This window comes from Culicoides brevitarsis, chromosome 3 (assembly GCF_036172545.1).
Source record: "Culicoides brevitarsis isolate CSIRO-B50_1 chromosome 3, AGI_CSIRO_Cbre_v1, whole genome shotgun sequence".
NCBI classification, from domain to species: Eukaryota; Metazoa; Arthropoda; class Insecta; order Diptera; family Ceratopogonidae; genus Culicoides; species Culicoides brevitarsis.
The window spans coordinates 30,605,272-30,627,821 of NC_087087.1; the positions used below are offsets into that span (position 1 = coordinate 30,605,272).

At 27.9% G+C, this 22,550-nt stretch overlaps 2 protein-coding genes across 8 annotated transcripts; one reads left to right on the forward strand and one right to left on the reverse strand.

The window, feature by feature from the left end:
* Nucleotides 1–1,210: 1,210 nt before the first annotated feature.
* On the forward strand, nt 1,211–17,416 carry LOC134833357 (AMP deaminase 2). Of its 6 annotated transcripts, none has more exons than XM_063847656.1 (11): nt 4,317–4,454; nt 6,225–6,448; nt 8,413–8,587; nt 12,081–12,388; nt 12,703–12,738; nt 14,322–15,153; nt 15,211–15,334; nt 15,394–15,560; nt 16,491–16,785; nt 16,842–16,952; nt 17,070–17,416. In XM_063847656.1, exons 2-11 carry the CDS (start codon nt 6,331–6,333, stop codon nt 17,232–17,234), a joined length of 2,331 nt encoding a protein of 776 aa, XP_063703726.1. In that variant the 5' UTR covers nt 4,317–4,454; nt 6,225–6,330; the 3' UTR covers nt 17,235–17,416. The 6 variants fall into 6 exon arrangements, with proteins under 6 accessions (XP_063703729.1, XP_063703726.1, XP_063703727.1 ...); XM_063847657.1 differs by having other exon boundaries at nt 4,357–4,454; nt 6,228–6,448; XM_063847659.1 differs by lacking the exons at nt 4,317–4,454; nt 6,225–6,448 and adding an exon at nt 1,211–1,694.
* Nucleotides 17,417–17,448: 32 nt separating this feature from the next.
* On the reverse strand, nt 17,449–22,501 carry LOC134833360 (putative divalent cation/proton antiporter TMEM165). Of its 2 annotated transcripts, XM_063847662.1 has the most exons (6): nt 22,025–22,501; nt 21,585–21,804; nt 21,349–21,524; nt 18,949–19,233; nt 18,482–18,661; nt 17,449–17,727 (listed from the first exon to the last, which is right to left on the reverse strand). In XM_063847662.1, exons 1-6 carry the CDS (start codon nt 22,205–22,207, stop codon nt 17,530–17,532), a joined length of 1,242 nt encoding a protein of 413 aa, XP_063703732.1. In that variant the 5' UTR covers nt 22,208–22,501; the 3' UTR covers nt 17,449–17,529. The 2 variants fall into 2 exon arrangements, with proteins under 2 accessions (XP_063703732.1, XP_063703733.1); XM_063847663.1 differs by lacking the exon at nt 18,949–19,233 and having other exon boundaries at nt 22,025–22,495.
* Nucleotides 22,502–22,550: the final 49 nt, after the last annotated feature.

Consider the following 22,550-nt stretch of genomic DNA (forward strand, 5'->3'; position numbering starts at 1 on the left):
TATTTTGAGTCACATTGAAATGTTTGAAGCTTTCAATGTGATCCAAAATATCAATCAATAAAAATCAGTACTCATCTTTTGTTTACTTTAAAGTTCCTTATCAACTTCAAATCGATCACTTTCTCTATAAATAGCTCACGTAAATATCCCCTGTCAAGATTTTCTTAAAAATGTCAAGAATTTCTTCATGAAAGGAGCTTTTCTTCTTATAACAAACTGTCCTAAACAAATGAGAAGAAACGCTCCTTTCAAAGGTCATTTCAGTCTTTTGAAATTTTTTAAAGAAAATCTTACGTGAAAATCTACGTGAAGTATTCCAACTTAATAAGGCCAATTTTATGCCCTCATGATTTTTTAAAATAAAAGTCATTTATTATTGCTTCTTATTATTCAGTGTGAAGAACGACTTGAGATGAAAACGATCACTTTCTTCGATGCATCTTAATTTGACCAATTTCTTAAATTTTTCAATAGGAAAGTTTACGACCTCTTCTGTCAAATCATTGTACTTCGTCAGGAGATCGCAAAGTAATCCAAATGGGTTGTCAATGTGATATTTATGTTGTTGTCTAGTTGATCTTGTGTAGGTGTCCCTTGGCTGGAGCTGTGATAAAAATTAGTTTACAAAAACTTACCTGAATTTCATCCAACTTAAGCCCGAAAGAGTTCATCAAAGTTAACAACTCTGAATCCGTCACTGCTCTCCCTTTCTACTTTCATTCATAATAATTTGCATTCGGTGAGCATTTGACTAACAATCTGTGATATTCAATCCATTGCGCATGATCCATCGGAGGTTTCACTGTCTTGACCAATTCTCACACATACTGCTCGAACCTCAAACAATCATCAGCTGTTCACATATACGCATGAGCTTTACTACAACCAAAGCATACAAAAACTGAGAGAATAGAGATAAGATTTTTACACAATTAAAATAACTGCATCTCTTAAACCTAAAAGCAAGTAATAAAGATCAATGTCTGTGTTATCTCTGTAAAAAATTTCTTGTTATCTCGTTCAGTTGCAAGTAAACAAACAACTCTCTACCGCAGCTTTTTACTCTCTTTCTCTCTCTTTGGAAGCCGCGTCATACGTGAACATATGTTGCCATATGTGAAGAAGTTTCTACGTCGCACGAAGGAAAAAAAAGTAAAATATTCGAGCACAAAAATTTCAAGTTTCAGTATTCTTTGTGTAGTGTTGGTAAACAAACATGTTTTGGCAGTTTTAGTCTCGAATTAAATTTATTCCAGGAAATGTGAATACTTGATTCGAAAGAGAAATTGCTGCATTTTTATTACTTAAAAAAACAACAAGGGCACAAAAAAGTGCATTTCAAGTCAGAAATACCTCGAAAAAAAGCCTCGAACTTAGAGCATAAAAATTTGCACAAAATAATTTAATATAAAATACTCGTAAAAAAAGGCAAAGAAATCGATACCTGCGACGCGACGCAAGTAGAAAATTCCCGTGTAGTGAAAAGTGAAGTAAAATACGTGCTAAAATTGCGTATTAATTTGAAGCACGAAACAAAAGTCGTTTACACAAAAAACTAATAAAAAAAAATCTATAAAAACCTATAATGGATGTGAATAATGGCTATGGCGGACCGGCTTCTAAATTCGCATTCGATCATAACTACGCCTTTGATAGCAATGAAGGAGATGCTCTTGTAATGGCCAGTTCCAAAGGTGAGTTTATTCTGACATATTCCAGAAATTTTTTTTCCAGTCCAGTGTCGAATCGTTCTATTTTTAGACTCGTTTAATTATTTGTGTGTTTGTGTGACCCTCATTGCTTTCCTCATTATAAAAATGGCATTTCATGGCGTTTCGAATTTGATAATGACTTATGCAGTGTTTAGAATGAATAGAAGAAAGAAAAGTTTTGTTCGAGAGATTAGTTGCCACACCTTGAAATTAAATGAAGGGATTTGAATGACTGTCTTTTAGATGTTCGGTGATGCATTCCAGAAAGAATTGAGTCATAACTTTGTTTACGAGTTTTTTTTTCTGATAGTTAATTTGAGTTGAATAAGATGAGGGCGTTATCATTATTATTAAGTTGTTGTTGAAATGTAATGTGATATTTACGTGTTTTTAGTTTTTAATAGTTGCTTTCGAAAATCTTTGATATAGCTTATCTTTTGTAAAGTATGCCATTAAATCGAAATAGGTGCCTTTTAAATGATTTTTAATAATAACTTCAAAAAATAAAATTTAATTACTTTTTTTAGGCCTTTTATCCAATGAAAAAGTTACATTTTTGGAATTAAAAGATATTCAAAAATTTAATAATTCAATGAAATAAAATAATAAATTTGGTAATTATTTAATTAATTAAAAAAAATATGTTTGCTTGGTTTGGATTAATAAGAATAGATTTTATACTTACATGAATGATGTCTGAAAATAAAAAAAAAATTAAATTAATTAAGAATGTTTTAAGTTTAAGATTTTTTTGATTTACAATTTTTTTTATTTTAAGAACATTTGTCAAAAGTACTTACCAATTGAAATTTTGTTCAGCTTATCCAAAACATTTTTTATTTATTGAATCTTTATATGAGACAAAAACCAAAATATTAAACGAATTAATATTTAAAAAAAAATAAATTAAAATAAATCTTAAGTTAAGGTTATTAAATTAACTGAAGAGAATATAAAATTTTTAATATTTAACCCTCAATGCGATTGTGGAGGAACTGAACAAACCATTGCACACATTATTATGTTTTGTCCAAAAAGATTCTTTGAAGGAAGTTATGAAGAGTTACACAATTTATCAAATCGAGCAAAGCAATATCTGAACCAACTTGACATCAAACTTTGAAAAATTTTAAGATTAAAAAAAAGAAAATACTTCATACGAAATTAATATTAATAAATAGCTAAAAAATTAAATTCAATAGTTTTTGACTATTTTTTTAGAAAAAAAGAATTTCAATTTTTGAATTAAAAGATTTTAAATAAAAAAAAATAATTTAAATAAAATTTTAAAAATTAATAAAAATAATTAATTAAACAAATAAATATATTAAATAATTTAAATAAAAAATATTTTCCAAATTAAATTAAACTAATTTTAAAGTTATTTTTTTTTTATTTTAAAATTCAAATAAAAATTAATTTTTATGAAAATGAGTAAAATTATAATTTTTTATTCTGTACAGATTTTTTTTTAAATAGAAAAAAAATATTTTTTTCATTTCAAATTAAATTAAAAAAATTAATTGTTTTAATTTTTGACTATATTTTTATTATAAAAAAGAGATTTCAATTTTTTCTTTAAAAGTTTTAAAGGTCTGAAAATTTTTTTAAAATCTTGAAATCAAAAAATTAATTAATATTGGATAATTTAATTTTTTTTTGTTAACAGCCTCTTATTCTCATTAATTTTGTATGAAAATTTTTAAAAAAATATTTTTATAAAAAAAATAATAATAATAAAATTATTACTGAAAAATAATTTAATTTTCAGAAAATTTTTCTAATAAATAAATTTCCAAGTAAGACAATCTAAATTTCCTGAAAACACTTCACTTTTTTTTCAAAAGAAAAATAAAACCAAACCAAAAATATTTGGCGCTATTACAGAAACTAATCTACAAAAATGCAATAAATTACCGCGAAATTAACAGCTACATCGTGTCACAAACCTTAAAATACTTACATGTCTTTATCTAGATTGGCACCGCCAATTAATTCCCGTCCTTCATCGCACTCGAACAAATTTAAAGCATTCATCGATTGTCGTTTTTTCTTACTATTATCGTTCAAAACCTAACCTAAGACAATTTTTAACCTTCATTGATGCAAAACAAAAGTAGGTCTCTGAACTTTGAAGTAATTCGGTCAGGCAATGTTTGATAACTTTTTCGTCATCCTTCATAATCCACAGTCTGTATGAGCCATACACGGTACGACGGAGCAACCACGACATTGAAGACACACACTCAAAATTTGGTCGACAATTTTGATTTTTTTTCATTCTTTATGATTATTTTTAGAATAAACAGTACACGGCAACCGCATGCCGGCGCACAATATTTCTGTGAAGTGTTATTGCCGGCATGTCATTGCGAACCGATAAAGAGTGGTTCAACGTATAATTATCAATTTTTGCACGGCTTTGACATGCAACGACAATCAACTTGCCGAGATGCCCGACGAAATGCTATCGGAGCTGCATGATAAAAAACCGTGTTGCGAAGTCAAGTATAGACGCTCAGCAAAATAAACAACAACATTTGTATCGTAGTCGTTGTATGAGTGAGTGATTTTAAATTTTCAGTCGACTCATTATCATAGCGCGATACAGTAGTCTTCTTGTTATTGTTTAAAAAATTCTTTCTTCAGAATTTTTTTTGTTAATTTTTTTACAAATCCGGCTTAAAATCGCTAATTAAGTGATCAACAAAGAAAAATCGTGCCTTTTGTGAAATTAACCAAGTAAACGAATTAACCTCCTGATCAAAATGTCGAAAAGATAAATGTTTGATTATATAAATGGTCTGCATCGTGTTTGTCGATTGTGCGGCTCATTATTATTATAGATGAGCACTGGTGCACGAAAACAGATAATAAATTATGGACTGATAATTTTTTTGTTGTTATTTTTACGGAATTAGTGACAAACAAAACTACGCAGAAACGTTTTAGAGACGAAAAATTCGTCGGAAAATAAGTGACAGAAATGAAACATGGCAAAATTCCAAGATATTGTGTGGCTAATAGAACAGTAATTGATTGAATTCTGTGAAAAATCGTTCAATTTTAATTAATAAGATGGATTAATTTGTCTTTTTTGATGATTTTTTGAGTTGTCAATTATGAAAATTTGATTTGTTTAATTTAATAAGTAAATTTTTTCCGTTAAATTGTGAAATATGTAAAAATTTTAATAGAATTTCATAAAAAAAAATGTTTGTGTTGGTTTCACACTCAATTGAAATTTTATCATAATTTGAGAATTAAGTAATTTTTTATGTGAAAATTGCTTCTAAAAGTTGTTAATTAGTTGTTTTCTGTCTCAAAATGTAAAAAATATGAAAAAGAAAAAAAAATTACTTTAGGTGCAAATTTCACACTCACTCAAAATTTGAAATTGTTCCAAATATGAATATATTTGGATGATTTTTAAGATTTCAAGATAAGAATTCTTCCATTTTGTTAAAAAAAAATGTCAAAAAATTAATGAAAATTGAAAAACGAAATACTTCACACTCACTCTCACTAATATTTCACACTCACTCTCAAAAAATCACATCACGTCAACTTTTTAGACAGAATTTGTACTCCATAGTTGCCAATGAGGATTTTATTGTGAAAATTCTATCGAAAATGAAGAAAATTTTTGAAATAAAATTTGTTTTGCTATCGGTGCAAATTTCATACTCAGTTAGAATTTTAAAATTTAAAAAGAAGAACATATTTGGATGACTTTGAAAATTTCAAGAAAAAAATTCTTCAATTTTGTTAAAAATGGACAAAAATCGGAAGACTAAATATTTACCTAACTGGTAAAAGTTTCACACTCATTCAAAAATCACATTAAGGGCGACTTTTTAGACACAAATTTGTACTTCATTGTTGCCAATTAGGTCTCAGAACTATCAAAATTAAAAAATCTGTTAATAAATAAAGAAAAATTCATTGAAAAAGTTTCCGGTACAAGTTTCACACTCATACAAAATATCGAATTTTTGAACATTTTAGCAATTTTCGAGGCAAAGTTTTCTCTCATTTATGACTTCGACCTTTAAAATCTATCAAAAAATGAACAAATATTCAAAGAAAAATAATTTTTTGTTTCGGTGCCATCTTCACACTCACTCAAAATTTCGCATTATGGCGTGATTTAACATGAAAATATTGCACATTCCTCCTAACGATGCCGACACTGAGTCATAATAACTCATTAAAAATTATTTCGTCTAGCATCGATGCGCGCTTTATATTTTTATCATGCCAATCATGAATGATAACTATTATTTTTAGCGCGAAACAATTAAAAATAGTTTGTAGTATTTTGCCAAGTGCTAATTTTAGCTGAGTTACTACCTCACAACAACGCTAAATACTACTCGACAAAACAAATAAAAACATCAAAACAAAACAAACAGATGCACTTCAAACATTTATCTTTTGTGACGTTTAGTATTGTCTGTTCATGCAAGTCATGAACGATGATTCACAATTTTTTTTGTTTTTTTTTCAAAGAAGATTGTTTACCAACAAAAAAATTGTTTATTGTTTACCGGTCAGCTTTAAGGAAAATAAAAAAGTGAAAATTTGTTGTTTCTAAGCTTTGGTTAAAAAAATAAAAATGGGTTCTCGTGGCTTGGTGATCCGAACTGATCGATCGGATTCAATTGATATCCCGAATTTTCCACAAAGTCCAAATATTATCGTTACAAATTATTTCAACGAATATAAGGATGATGGTAAGTTTTGCGAAATAATTTCAATTTATTGGTATTTCAAATTGAATTTTGAATGTGAAAGTTTTGCATATTTGAGGTGTTTGAGTTATTTAATATTTATCGTTCAATCTATCTGGGGAAATGTCGATAATTCAATTGTTATCGATTATTATGGTTCAGTTGGTTGGGTGGGAGATTTGCGATAAAATGTAGGTGTTAGTAAATGACGTTTGTAGGTGGTTAAACGGTAGAAATAAATCAGTGAAAATTTTTATCGAACTTAAAATTTTGGAAAATTATGATTTATGAATCATTCTCAACGAATTTCAAATTTTCGAAAATGATTCGGGAGATATTATTTTATAAAAAATTAATTTAAATTAGTTAAATTTTCGAAAATCAATCATTTTATTTCTTATTTTCGAAATTATTTTACGAATTTCAAATTTTCGAAAATCTTTAATATTTTTCAAATTTTCGAAAATAAATCATGAATGTGTTATTTTCGAAAATGTTTTGCAAATTTCAAATTTTCGTTAACGAATTTCTTATTTTCGAAATTGTTTTTATAAATTTCAAATTTTTCGAAAATCAAGAAGCTTATAATTTTCGAAAATCTTTTAATAATTTTACTTTCGAAAATCAAGAAGCTTATGATTTTACAAAAATCTTTTACGAATTTCAAAAACCAAGAAGTTTATAATTTTCGAAAATCTTTTACAAATTTCAAATTTTCGAAAATCAAGAAACTTATAATTTTCGAAAATATATTACGAATTTTAACTTTTCGAAAATAAATAATATTTTTTTCAAAATGTTTAAAAAATTTCAAATTTTCGAAAGCTAATTTTTTATGTATTTTCGAAAATTTTTTAAGAATTTTGTAAATCAAAAATCAATTATAAGCGTATAATTTTTTGAAATATTTTTATAAACTTACAATTTTGAAAAATATTTAAAAAATTTTCGAAAATCTTTTACAAATTTCTTATTTTCGAAATTAAAGAAGCTTATAATTTTTGAAAATCTTTTATGAGATTCAAATTTTCGAAAATAAATTAAAAATTTCTTATTTTCGAAAATCTTTATCAATTTAAAAAAAAAACTTTGTATTCAGAAAAAAAATTCGAAAATTAGAAGTTTATGAATTATTTTCGAAAATTTGAAATTTTTTAATGATATTCAGATCTTTTTCTATTTTTTTCTCAAAAATTCTCGTTTTGACAGTAAATAAAAGCAATTTTTTCCCTTTTGCTTGTCATATAAATTGTGTAACTGCTAATTAATTTCCTTCACAAACAAATTGAAACTTTAAGTTATTTATAAATGAATTCCAATGAAAAAAAAACACATTCAACAAATGTACGAGTCGCAACGAAACGACTGCCCAACACGACCAATTGATAACAACACGATTACCCTCACCCTACATTTAAAAATAGAAAATAAATTTATGAATTATTGATTACTGTTACGGATTTCTCACGTATTTTCGTATCGCTTTCCATACCCATCGGCGACGCATACGAACGACAACGACTAATATCAGTAATGTTTTGCTAATAAGATTTAAATAAATAAATTGTATTTTATGCAGCACTTATGTCGAATGTGACAGTCCGCTTGAGTGTCGTTCGAATTTTTGTCCCCATATTTCGCCGCAAAAATTCACTTTTCGGCCCACTGTGTGCGCAGAGAATTTATTCGTTTGTCCAGCTATTTGTCAATATTTCAGTTCATAACCTAGTCTTTCGACAACGTGCGCCGCGGTGAGATCGTTATCGCAAGTCAATGATGAACTTTTTTCGACAAGATTCCCGTCCAACGTTGATTGCGTTGCAAGACCAATTTTTAATTGAGGAGATTAAGCGACGCAAGAGTGACGCGATGAGTGTTGTGACTGACAAAAGTGATCAAAAAAGTTGTTTTTTTCTTTAAAAAATTAATTTTCATCAACTAACAATTTTTTTAAAATATTTTTTCAGACAGCGAATCCCCTGCAATGTCGGTAGCGGGATCAACAAATCAACTTCCAATGTCGCCAGACCATCACGGGGAACATGACTTGCCGAATGAGATCTCGGCTCCGTATGAAGTGCCACAATTTCCTATCGAGCAAATCGAGAAGAAGCTCATTATGCAACGACAATTGACAGCCAAGTGAGTAAAAATTGAAAAAAAAAATTTTTTTTGATACAAAAACGACAAATTGTAACTAAAATTCGATCATTTTTATAAGTTGCTGTCAATTGTTTACATTTACTCTTTCGAAAAAAACAAACAAATAAATGCAGTTTCTTATCAAAAGAAATATTTTTAAAGCGAAAAAATTATGAATCTCTTATCTTCTGTTTATTTACAAAAACTAATGGAGATTTACTTTCATTCAACTTGAATTTTTATAAAATGGAGACGTCTTGTATTTTTTTAAATGACAAGTCTTTAAAATATTTTTGACAGCTAATTTTTCAAAAATTTTTGATGAAATCTTAGTTTTAAAAATTCTGAAGCTCTTGAATTTGAGAAAAAAAAAACAAAAATTTAAAGTTTTCAGAAATTTTCAAAATAAACATTTATTTTCGAAATTCGTAAATTTTTTTCGAAATTCATCAAATATGTTCGAAATTCGAAAATTTGTTAAATATTTTAGTTTAGTTAAATTCTTAATATTTTTTTCAAAATTCGTTAAAAATGTTTGAAATTCGAACATTTTTTTAAAAATTCACTAAAGACTTTCAAAGTTCTTAAATTTTTTTTCGAAATTCTAAATATTTTTTTTTTCAAAATTCGTTAAAAATGTTTGAAATTCGGACCTTTTTAAAGACTTTCAAAGTTCTTAATTTTTTTTCGAAATTCGAAAATTTTTAATCGAAGTTCGTAAAAATTTTTGAAATTCATAAAAATTGTTTTCGAAATTTATCAAGCTCTATTGATTTTCGAAAATTTTTAATGAATTTCGAAATTAGTTTACGAATTTAAAAAAATACTATTTTCGAAAATATTTAAGAATTTCAAAAAAATATTTTGAACTACGAATTTCGAAAAAAAATTTACGAATTTCGAAAATGAATATTAATTTAAAAATTTATGAAAATTATTAGACAATTTTAAGATTACAAATAAAAACTTTAAAATTTTTAAAAATTAAAATTCCATCAAAGATTTTAGAAAAATTTTGATGTGAAAATTTTTTAATGAACTCACCTTTCAAAAAATTACCAGACGTCTCCATTAACTATAAAAACTTTAAATTCACGAATTTCAATAAATTTTTTCATCGTTTACGATTTTTTTCTCGTGCATCTTCATTTTCACGTTTTCATTCGAAAAAAAATCAAAAAACAAGATATTCAAAGCCTGTTAGTCCAACGACGAACGAATCATCATCAATGATAGTACAAACTGGTAATAATAATAACAGTACAAAAAGCACTCACAAAAGCATGGCAGCCGCATCTGAACCAACAAATAATGCGGCGGTGACGACAGTTAACCATGTCACCCCACAAAAGATAATTAAAAAGTCGGTAGTTGCCACAAAGTATGTATGAGATGTTTTTAGATGTGAAAAAATGAACATTTTTGATGTATTTAGACTCCTTTAGATGGTTTTAGTTTTTTTCTGAAAAAAAATAATTTAGAGCAATTTTTCTCTACTATTTTCTTCACATAGATTTTTTTTAGATATTTGTGCAATTTTTGTAATTTAGTTTAAATTTTTTACAGAAAAGAGATTTTTCTTTTTTTTTTCATCCACGAAAAAAAAATCTCCTTTCTGCATTGCATAAAAAAATAAATAGGCAACTTACCCTTAGGAAACTCATTTTCTTCCATTACCATCACTTTATGTACTTTACTGTAATTTTTGTACCATGCGCCTCCATCATCATTACTTTAATGAAAATCTCATGTAATCCGCTGCTGTGTGAAAATGTCATTTCCCATCGATTTGTCATCATCTGCCATCATCACACTCATTAGTGCACAACATTTTTCAGACATTGACAAAAATTCGCATAAATTAGAAATTTTTTCCCTTCGACGGATTAATTATTTTGCCTGACACCAGTCTGAATCGCCTTTCGATTAATTGACACTTTGAAGGCGCTCATTTCTTTTTTAATTAACGTGCAAGTGTCGCGTGCGCCTCGTCGAGTAATCGTGCCAAAAATAAAAAAAAAAGTAAAAATAAAAGAAAAGTTACTTGGAGAAGAGTAATCGATATAAATGGAAAAGAATTATCATCAAGGTTGTCTTTGTTTCTTTTATTTTTTTATTTTTTTTATCGCGTTTTGAGAAGTTCTGTAAAAATAATGGATTTTTGGATGAGTTGATGTCTTTCAGTGACTCTAAAGAAATTTTAAATGTCAAAATTTGATGTTTTATATTAAATTTTAAGTTCAACTGTCAAAAAATTTAAAATTTTGAGTGAAAATTTTGATATTTGTCATTAAACTGTCAATTCAGAAATTGACAAATGTCAAAAATTTTCACTCAAATCCTCAGTTTTTTTTTAACTTTTCCAAAGAAGAATTAAAATTTTTATTCAAAAAGAATTCAAAATAATTTTTTTTGGCTAAAAGAATTAATTTTAGAAAGTTTTTGACATATGTCATCCTTCATTAATGTCAAAATTATGACAAATAGTAAGACAGATGTCGAAGTTTTTACTCAAATTCAAATTTTTCGAATCAAAAAGTTGATTTTAAATCTAAAATTTGCAGTTTGAGTAAAATTTTGACATTTGTGACATTGACAGATAGCAAGCTGTCGAAAATTTCAACAATTCAAAAAATGACAGTTGTCAAAAAATAACAAATTTTTCGATTTTTGTTCAAATTTGATATCTCGATATCAAAATTTGTAAAAAATATTAAATTTGAAGAAAAAAATTTGACATCTTTCATTTTTTGAAAATTTTTTAAGGTGACAGGTGTCAAAAATTTTTATCAAATTAATTATTTTTAGTTTAAAAAATCATTTACGACCAAGAAAAAATTGGATTTGAAAGAAAATTTTGACATTTGTCATTTCCTGAAGTGACAACTTTATGACAAATGTCAAAATTTTTATTCAAATTTTGATTTTTTTGAGTAAATTTTGAATTTTTTTGAATAAATTTTTGAATTAAAGATTGTAAAATTTTTGTAAAAATTTATTTTATAAAAAAATTCAAAATGCGCTCAAAAAAAATTACCTTCACGAAAACTTTCTTGTCTCATTTTTATTGTCACTGCAGCACGCTTTTACTCCATAAATAGTCGTTGGTGTGACCTAAAATAAAAAAAATGACTCAAGAAACCGTAGGTCACTGTCACTGCTGTAAAATGACAAAAAGTTTGCACAATTAAAGTTGACGTGTCGCACGAAATGAAAAACTTTTCTCCTTTCTGTCCAGTTAACTTTTGGCATCGTTTCATTCATTTGCTTTGTTTAGAACCCAAAACACCTCAAATTTAATCCAATAAAAAAAATAATTAATAATTTTTGTGTGTAAATTGCTTTTTCTTCCCTCTAACTTCTTCCGTGCTTTCCATTAATTTTCAAAAATTAATTTTGTGTCTCGAAATTATGTCACTGGATTTTAATTCACGGTTTTTTATTTTTTTTCTGAATTATTTCCCTTTTTTTAATCGATTTTCACTATTTTCAGAGTTATGGAGGATCGTCATTCAGTGGCAGCGGAAATTCATCCAGACGAGACATTTCCCTTTGACGAGCACGATTTTGTGCCGCATTTTCAACGTGTTTCGATCTCGGGCGAAGATACAAGTGGCGTCCCATTGGAGGATTTGGAAAAAGCTTCGACTTTGATACAAGAGGCCCTGAAATTGCGTGAACGTTATATGGAGCAATCGTATCAAGGATTTCCGCAAACGACAGCGAGATTCTTGAAAACTGTTCACGAAAGCGGCTATAACGTTAATGACTTCGAACATGGTGACTTGACATCCACGGAAGGTAAGAAAAATTTTTTTTTTTTAATTTTTCACGAAATTTCGACATTTGTACATATTACGACCCATTTTTTCCTGTTCTAAAAAAAGTTCCATAAGCAAAAAAAGTGATTTTAGAAATTTTTTCTCTTTTTCTCCCAATTTTTTTCATGAATTTTTAACAAAAAATCTTCTTTATATATTTATTTCTTGTTGTTGCCTCTATAAAACATGTTCAAAAAAATTGGCACACACAAAAAAAATCTAAAAAAATCACGAATGAACTTTTGTATTCTTTTGAATTAAAAAAAACACTTCTGACCTTTAAAAATGTGCTAGTTGGTGGAGTGAAAAGACATCAGCATGAAAAGAAAGGTAATATTGGCGAGTGATTCTAACAAAACTTCAAAAAAAGCAAACCATTAAATTAAAAAAAAAAGTTTCTAAAGCACCTAAATTTTTTCAAAAAGTGAAAATTTTGTACATTTTTTTAACCAAAAATTTTGTCCATCCAGCTTTTGTAGTTTTATGAATTCCTAAAAAAAAAAGTTAGTGTTAGAGTGCTTGTAATAATAGAAAAAAATCCTTGATTGATATTGGGGATTCATGTAGTTTGAACAATTAAATAAAAACATGTTTGAAAATGTGTTTTGTCCCTGTCTTGAATTTTTGTCGATTGAATGAGATTTTTAAAAATTTTGAATGCATAGAAATGGTTGAATGGTTCAAAATTCATGCACTTTTCATGACACATTTGATGTAAAATTTTTATGAAAAAAAATAATTGAAGTTTTAAAATTACTGGGCGACTCCATTTTTAAAGACTTTCATTGTTTTTGCTTGTCAAAATTTGAACGTAACCAGTATTTGGCGAAACGGTGCATTTCCGAACATATGTTTCTTGGAGAAAAATGTTTGTTTTGACGTCTTGGATGTTTTGAGACATAAAAAGTTTTTTTTTCATTTCAAAATTTTGACATCTGTCAAAAATGAAATTTTTTTAATTTTTGGAAAAAAAATCCTATTGAAGAAATTTTGAATCAATTTTTACTGAAATAAGTCCTGTTATATACAAAATAATGCTCAAAATTTAAATTGTTGTTTCAAAACCAATTTTGACAGTTAAATTTGTAAGTTTTTAAAAAATTATTATGAAAACCAAATGTCACAAAAAATTCTAAAATAAAAATTAAAAAAAATTACTATAAATAAAAATTTTTAAATTAAATTAAATAAATCAAATTAAATTAAATTAAATTAAATTAAATTAAATTAAATTAAATTAAATTAAATAAATTAAATTTAAATTAAATAAATTAAATTAAATAAATTAAATTAAATTAAATTAAATTAAATTAAATTAAATTAAATAAATTTAAATTAAATTAAATTAAATTAAATAAATTAAATTAAATTAAATAAATTACATTAAATTAATTAAATAAATTAAATTAAATTAAATTAAATTAAATAAATAAATTAAATTAAATTAAATTAAATTAAATAAACTATATTAAATTAAATTAAATGAGAGAAAGCCCTGAATGATTAAAAAAAAATTTAAGAAAAATTAAAATTTAAAAAAAAATTCTATGGAATTGCCCAAATAACAAATAATTAAATTTTTATTTAAAAAAACATCAAAAATGGTTCAGGTTTTACATTTCATTCCTCAAAACTGTGCACTAACGATTCGGTTTCGATTAACAGCACCCAATAAAACACATAAAAAAATGTGTGTATCGCTAAATAATTTCTTTCTTCACTCTTCTTACACATTCACCAACACGTTAGTTAAAAATATTTAATGCAATGTTCCGTTTTGACGATGGATTCGGCGAACTAATTTTTTTTTTTTTTGTATTTTTTGTCAGATTTTTTTTTTTGTTTTTTGTTCTGATTAATTTTTTTTTTCAAATTTTTAAGAAGATTTTTAATTTTTTTCGAAATTTTTGCAGAGCACTCGGTTCACTATCCCTCGAACAAGGCAAATCCATGGGAAGTTGCGTTCCCGCCGGATCTCAACTACACTTTCAAGGCAAACAAGGGCGTTTTTCAAGTGTACAGCGATAAGGATTCGAAGACGCCGCTTAATTATCAGTACACGGAGTTGCAGCAATTCATTCAGGACATGCAAAATATGTGCGCGATGATTGCCGATGGGCCTCTCAAGTCGTTCTGTTATCGTCGCCTGAGTTATTTGTACTCGAAATTCCAGTTGCACGTCTTGCTGAACGAATTGCGTGAGTTGGCGTCCCAAAAAGCGGTGCCGCATCGCGATTTTTACAACATCCGTAAAGTTGATACGCACATTCATGCCGCCTCGTGCATGAATCAGAAGCATTTGTTGCGATTTATTAAGAAAACGCTCAAAACGTACGCCGACGAAGTTGTCACCGTGTCAAAGGGGCAAGAAATGACGCTTGCCGAAGTCTTTCAGAGCATGAATTTGACGCCGTATGACTTGACAGTCGATATGCTCGATGTGCATGCGGATCGCAACACTTTCCATCGCTTCGACAAATTCAACGCGAAATACAATCCGATCGGGGAATCGCGTCTGCGTGAAGTCTTCCTCAAAACGGACAACTATTTGAACGGCAAATACTTTGCGGAGATCATCAAAGAGGTTGCCAGCGACTTGGAAGAGTCCAAATACCAAAATGCCGAGTTGCGACTTTCGATTTACGGCAAATCGCGCGACGAATGGAACAAATTGGCGAATTGGGCGATTGCCAATGATGTTTATTCGGACAATGTTCGCTGGCTTATTCAAATTCCGCGGTTATAGTAAGTCCTAAAATTTTTAATTGAAATATTTTTTAAGAAAAAAATTATTTTTTTTAGTGATATCTTCAAATTGAACAAGTTAATGACGTCATTCCAACAAATAATTGATAATATTTTCTTACCGCTGTTTGAAGTCACGAGTAATCCGTCGTCTAATCCAGATTTGCATAAATTTTTACAGGTAATTTTTTTTTTATTTAGAGAATTTTCTGAAATTTTCGATTTTTTTTTCATTTTTAGTACGTGATTGGCTTCGATTCCGTTGATGACGAGTCCAAACCAGAAAATCCATTGATCGATAATGATGTTCATACGCCGGAAAATTGGACAGAAGAGGATAATCCGCCATATGCGTACTATATTTATTACATGTACGCCAACATGACGGTCCTTAATCACTTCAGGAAGTAAGTTTTTGCCAATTTCCAGCTTACAAAGAAAAAAAATTTTCAATGAATACAAATTTTCGAAAATTCGTAGATGAATTTCGAAAATTTTAACAGGATAATAAATTAATTTTTTTTAAAACAAAATATTTTCGAATAATTCTTAAGATGATTTTGAAGACTTTTTAAATAAATTTTAAAAAATTGTAGAAAAAAAAATTTGAATATTCCTCAAAAGATTCTATTTCGAAAAAATTTTCGAATAATTTCGAAATTTTTAAAAAATTTTGAAAATTTATGAAAAAATTTTGAAAACTGTTAAAAGAATATTTTTTTTAAAATTTCGAAATTTTTAGAACATTTTCGAAAATTTTGTGAAATAATTTCGAAACTTTTTTTTAAATTTATTTAAAAAATTTTTAAATCACAAATTTTCGAAATTTCTTTTCGAAAAAGATTTGAGAAACTTTTTTAAATTTTTTTAAATGACTTTTAAATTCATAAAACATTTTCGAAAATATATAATTTCGAAATTTTGTGAATTTTTTTCTAAAACACAAAAATTTTAAACAATTTCGAAACTTTTCGAAAATTTGACAAATTATTTCGAAAAATTTTTCAGATTCAACAGATTCGAAACTTTTTTATATGATTTTTGAAATTTTTAGTACATTTTCGAAAATTTGTTTAAAATTTGACAAAACTTCGAAAATCTGTGAAAAAATCTCGAAGTCTTAAAAGGATCTCAAACAATTAAAAGTTCTTAAGAAATTTCAAACATTTGTACAAAATATTCAAAAACTCATAAAAAGTTCTCAAAAACGTTTAGAAGATTTTCGAAAATTTGTAAAATAATTTCGAAAATTCTTCAAAACTGCACAATTTTTTTCCATATTTCTCTTTTTTGAGCTTTTGACTAAAAATAATTTTAATTTTTTTTCATTAAAACAGAGAACGCGGCTTAAACACCTTCGTATTGCGTCCCCATTGCGGCGAAGCAGGTCCCGTTCAGCATCTTGTCTGCGGCTATTTAATGGCAGAAAACATCTCTCACGGCTTGCTGTTGCGCAAAGTGCCCGTCTTACAATATCTGTATTATTTAGCTCAAATTGGCATCGCCATGTCTCCTCTTTCGAACAACTCGTTGTTCCTCAACTATCACCGAAACCCGCTTCCGGAGTATTTGGCACGTGGTTTGTGCGTTTCTCTCAGTACGGATGACCCGTTGCAATTTCATTTCACAAAAGTAAGTCTTGAAAATTTAAAAAAAATCGAAAAATTATTAATTTTGAAATTTTTTAGGAACCTTTGATGGAAGAATATTCGATTGCGGCTCAAGTATGGAAATTAAGTTCATGCGACATGTCGGAGCTTGCAAGAAATAGCGTGACAATGAGTGGATTTCCACACAAGGTAATGATAAATTTTCAATTTTAGCGAAAAAAATTTCATTTTTTGATTAAAAAAAATTATTTTTAATGAAAAAATTTTAATTTTTTATAAAAAATTTATTTTTTTTTTAATTTTCAGATGAAACAACATTGGCTGGGTCCAAATTACACTCGTGAGGGTGTCGCTGGAAACGACATTACTCGTACAAATGTGCCAGATATCCGCGTCGCCTTTCGCTATGAAACTTTATTGGATGAATTATCGAACATTTTCCGCGTAAATGAAGCACCTTATGGCGTCTAAGTCTTTTGTCATCGTTAAAAAATTAAGCTAAAAGTTAAAATTTGTGTTTATTGGACCAAAAAAAAATGTTAAAAAATTTCCGGGATGAATTTCGATTGAATTACGGGAAAATAGAGAAAATTTTATGTACTTTCTTAGAAAATAGCAAAATGTGTTGATGAATTTATTTATTCAAGTTGTCTCAAAGAAAAATAAAACTACAAAAAGAAATTCTTTAAAAAATAAGTTTTTTTTTTCTTTTTTCTCGATATTGCGTACTTTTAAAATTAACATTAACAAAAAAAAAATTTTTTTTTTACAAATTATCAGGCGGCGACTCGTCGTTCGGGTCAAAGAATAATGCACTTATAGCGAAAAGTAAGAACACGACGCCCCCAACTATGGTAACAGTTCGCACGGATATCCGTTGGGCGATCATTCGACCTCCGATGACGGCGATTCCCGTGCAAATTGCGTGTCCGATGACGCCGCCAACTATCACGCCGTAGACATTCTGTGGAAGAAATTTGAATTAAAATTTGGTTAAAAAAATTATTTTTAATTTTTTAGAAATTTTTTGAGAGGAAAAATAATTTTTTTATTCAATTTTTAGAGGATTTTGTTCAAAAAAAAAATTTTTTGAAATTAAAAAAAATTAAATTTTTTAAGCTGAAATTTTTTTGAGAATTAAATTTAAAAATAAATGAAAATTTTGGAAATTTTTGATTTTTAAAGGTCATAAAATTAATTAAAATTGTTAAAAACTAAGTTCAGAATTAAATATTTTAATAAAAATTAGTAAATGTCAATTCAAAAAATTTCCGTTGAAAATTTGAGAATCGCTTTTTTGCTAATTCAACTATTTTTTATTTTGAAAATTAATTTTTCAACCTTTTCCTTAATACTTTTTTACGATTTTGGGCTTAAAATTATTAAAAATTTTAATTTTGAAAGAATTGCTTCGATTAATTTTATTTAATTCACATAAATAAAAAAATTCTTTTAAGCATTTTTTTTTTTTTGATTAAATAAATTTTTCTTTAGGGCCTCAACTTATAAAATTTTGAATAAAATCGAATAAATTTTGAGAAAAACTAATAAAAAAAGCTATAAAATAGATTTTGAATAAAAACTTCATAAAAATTTCGTAAACGTCAATTCAAAAATAACCGTTAAAAATTTGAAAATCGCCTTTCGCTAATTCAAAAAAAATTCCTCTCAAAATAATTTTTTTTAAATAAAATTCATTGAAAAATAAGAAAATTTACCTCTCTCGCACTCAAAATAATTGTCGCAAGCTGCGATCTGTCTCCCCATTCTGCGAGAAAAGTCATGGTCATCGCTTGCATGAAGACTCTTATCATAATTGTCGTTGCCGAGGGCTTAGCTCGCACCGTATTTCCAGTCTCAGGATCATTTAAGAGTTCTGTTCGCTGTTCCATTTCGAGCTATAAAGACAAAAAAAAATTAATAAAAATCGAAATTTCTTCAAACAAAAAAATCACAAGACACAAATTGATGCAAAACAATTAAAATTTCTCAGAAGAGGGAAGAAAAAAGAGAAAAAAAAGCAAAAAATAGTAGAGGCTTAAGGGTTAGTAGGTCGTTTCATGCCCCTATAAAATTAAATTTTCTTTAAAAACAAATTTCTTAAGCCTAAACTATTCTCTAAAAAAATCTAAAACTAATTAAAAAATTAAAAAAAAAACTTTTAAAAAGGTAAAAATTTTCTAACCCTTTCATTTTCGGTCTTACTACTACAATTGCCAACAGCATCAATGTTTTGCATTTCAATATCTTCACTTTTTTTATTACTCGCACTCGACTCATTATGATTCGCGATCGCTTGTCGTTTCGACGTGGCACGATGAGCGATGGGAAGGCTACCGTTACTACTGCTCGACGTTACCGTGCCACCGTTCGCTGTTACGTTTTTGTCTTTTTGTTCGATCTCGTCTTTGTCAACTATGACAGTCTCCTTTGGCGCGGCGTCATTCTTGCCAGATTCGATTTTATAGAGCTTTTATAGATTTTTTTTTGGTTTACGAGATTTTTTTTTTTTGAAAAAATAAAAAGGATGCAAAAAAATTGTAAAAAAAATATTTTCATAATTTAGAAACTGAAAGGAGTTGAAAAAAAGAAAGAAATGAAAGAAAAAGGCACACAAAAGGCAAGTTTTTTTTTGGTAAGTTAGAGGAACATGTGACAAGAGCAAACAAATACTTAGAGACATTCGGTGAGTGTGAGTTTAGTTAATTATCGTTGCGGATTTTTTTTTTGTGATTTTTGGAATAAATTTTGACATTTTTTGTACAAGAAATTTTTTTTCTTCATTTTAGGCACAGTGGGGTGAAATATTCTTTTGTACGTCAAAATTTTCAGTGCTTGATTAATTTTTTTAAAGATTTTTATTTTTTTTAATTTCGTGAAAATTTTTGAAGCACTGTGGGACAAATATTTTCAAAAAGTTTCGATTTTTTTACAAATTTTTTCCTTTTTGAGGGTTTTAAGTATAAATTTGAGACAATTTGAGATGAAAAAATTTCTTAAAATTTTAAAAATGTCAGATGGATATCAAATTTTCTCTAAATTTTTCCTTTTTTAGCCTTTTGAAACTAATTTGAGGCACTGTGGGACGAAAAACTTTTGAAATTTTTCAAAATTTTACAGATTTTTTAAAAATTAACAATCTGAATAAGATTATTATTCTTTGAACCAATTTGAATCATTTTTGATAAAAAAATTCTCTTGATGATTTTTTTTAATTTCTGGATCTTTAAGTAATTTAGAAGGCACAGTGAGATGAAAATTTTTTTTCTAATTTTTTTCAAAAATAAATTATATTCTTAGTGACTATGAGACATTAAAAATATCTCTAAATGTTCAAAATTTTCAGAATTTAATTAAATTTTGATATTTTTTAGGCCTTTTAAACCAAATTTGGAGCACTGTGAATTTAAAATTTTCATTTTTTATAATTTGATTTGACTAATTTTTAGATATAACTTCATTTGAGATCTCCGAGAAAATTTTCAAGGCACAGTGGGACAAAAATTTTATAAAAAGTTAAAAATTTGTCAGTTTTCGAAACAAATTTTTCAATTTTGTCTTTTATTTTTAATTTCTGAAAGAGATTTTAAGACACTGTGGGCTGATAATTACTTAAAATTGCTCATTTTTAAGACAATTGTTCTCAATTTTGCACGTTTTTAACCGAATTAAGGCACTGTGACATGAAATTTTTTTCACAAAAAAAAATTGACTCCAATTTTGTCTTTATTTGTCTGAAATAACCCACTGTGACATGAACTTTTTTTCAGAATTTCAAAAATTTTCAATCGATGTCCAAATTCAATTATTTTTTTTTTCATTTTTTGAACCAATTGAAACAAGTTTGGAGCACTGTGGTAAAAAAAAAATAATTTTTCTCAATTTTTTTTTTTTAAATTAAAAAATTTTCCTTTTTGAGCTAAATTAAGGCACTATAAGATCAAAAAATTTCTAAAATTTTTAAAATAATTTAATTTTCATTAAAATTTTCTTCAAAATCTTAATTTTTTGAACTCTCCAACTCGTTTTAATTACAAAATCATCCAAAAATTCACAACTTTTTTGTCTGAATCACAAAAAAATCTTGCAACATTGTGTCCATTTGTTCCTTTATCTCTTGCTGCAACGATAATTAAGCCATTCTAAACTAATAAACGTGACACACAATGCAATTATCTCACAAAAATCGATTAGATACGACAAAAAATTACAAATTTAACGAAAAAAATTCAAGGTGAGTGAAAAATTCATTGAGCGACATTCGTTTTACGCATGATTTCGTCTGAAACTAAAAGCCTTGAACTAATTTATTGCGCTGTGAACAGGTGAAATTTATGAATTAAGACCGTCTGATAAGAAAATTTTATCTTTTCCAGCTGATCAAGTCAAAAACACAAGGAAGCAAACGAAAAAATGTGTGTGTAAGTGTGATGTAAGTTGTATTAAAATGCAAAATGCTGATGTTGGTGACAATCAAACACAAGTGCGACTCCTAAATTTGTACAAAAAAATTAAAAAACTAAACAAAAAGTCACCCAATCCGTTAAAAAAATTAACAAAAAGCTCAAAAAATGCAAATTTTTACCTGATCTTCGCGTTTTTTCAAGTCCGATTGCACTTCTTCGAGCTCTTCTTGGGCATCCGAGTCTTTCATGTAGTAACCTTCCTTCAGCATTTTCAGTCCGAAAAACGCAAAAAGGGCTGTGGATATGTAATACGTGTACACACGTGGGATAAGTTGTGCAAGTGTTCCAAAAAGTGCTAAAAATCCAATTTTTTTAATAAAAAATCATGAAATTTTGTAAAAAAATTAATTTTTACCCGACAAAACTGTCATAAGTCCCAACGCGAAAATAGCTCCGCTAAAAACTGTGATGCGGGGATGCTTCATGGCCATAATGGCAGCTATGAAGAACGTCTTGTCGCCCAATTCCGAGACAATAATCACGGAAAAGCTCGCAATAAAGGCATGCATGAACGTAACATCGGCAACAACGGCGGGTTTTGCCGAATTAAGGCCCTCCGAGTCGTCATTTTTTAACTAAAACGGTAAAATTCGGTTAATTAATCACGAAAAATGCGTGTTTCGGTTATCGCAAGTACGTGAATCGATAAGAAATTTGCAAATTTATTCATTTTCGTGGGTTGGAACCCAAAAATAACCCTTTTGAGTTAATTGACGTCAGCAATACACGTACTCACGGTGCACGAAAGGCACGGAAAATCGAAGTTAATTAAATATTTGGACAAAAAATACTCACATCGTGAAAGTCTACGTCACTTTCCACGGGCATCGGTTCAATTTCTGCTAAAGCACTACTTTTTATACAACTAGCTATCACAAAATATGCAAGAAATGATGTAAGAAATCGCGTTAGCACCCGCATCCTTGAAGATTTTTCTGTCGATCTGCGGTTGTGTCGCCCAAAATTCGTTAATTCCATTATTTTCGATAATTTTTTCCTCTAAATTCTTGTTTTTTTACGTATTTCAGTCCAACTAGCCTATTAATACTTGATAAAATTACGAAATTTCGTCTATTCTTCAATGACCATTTTTTTTTGGGAGCCAAAAATTGATTATCTCCAATTGTGGTTTGTGATGTTTTCGGTTTCAAGCAATTCCCAGAGACGTTGGATGACGACGCGACTGTGTATTGCCGCAGAAAGACCCAAAAAAACTAATTTTTGTTGATTTTTTTTGGGTTCTTATCACTTTTTGCTGCTGTTGCGACCCAGTCGTCGTCTGATATCGAAATTTTTTGACAACTGCGAGTGAAATGTGCAT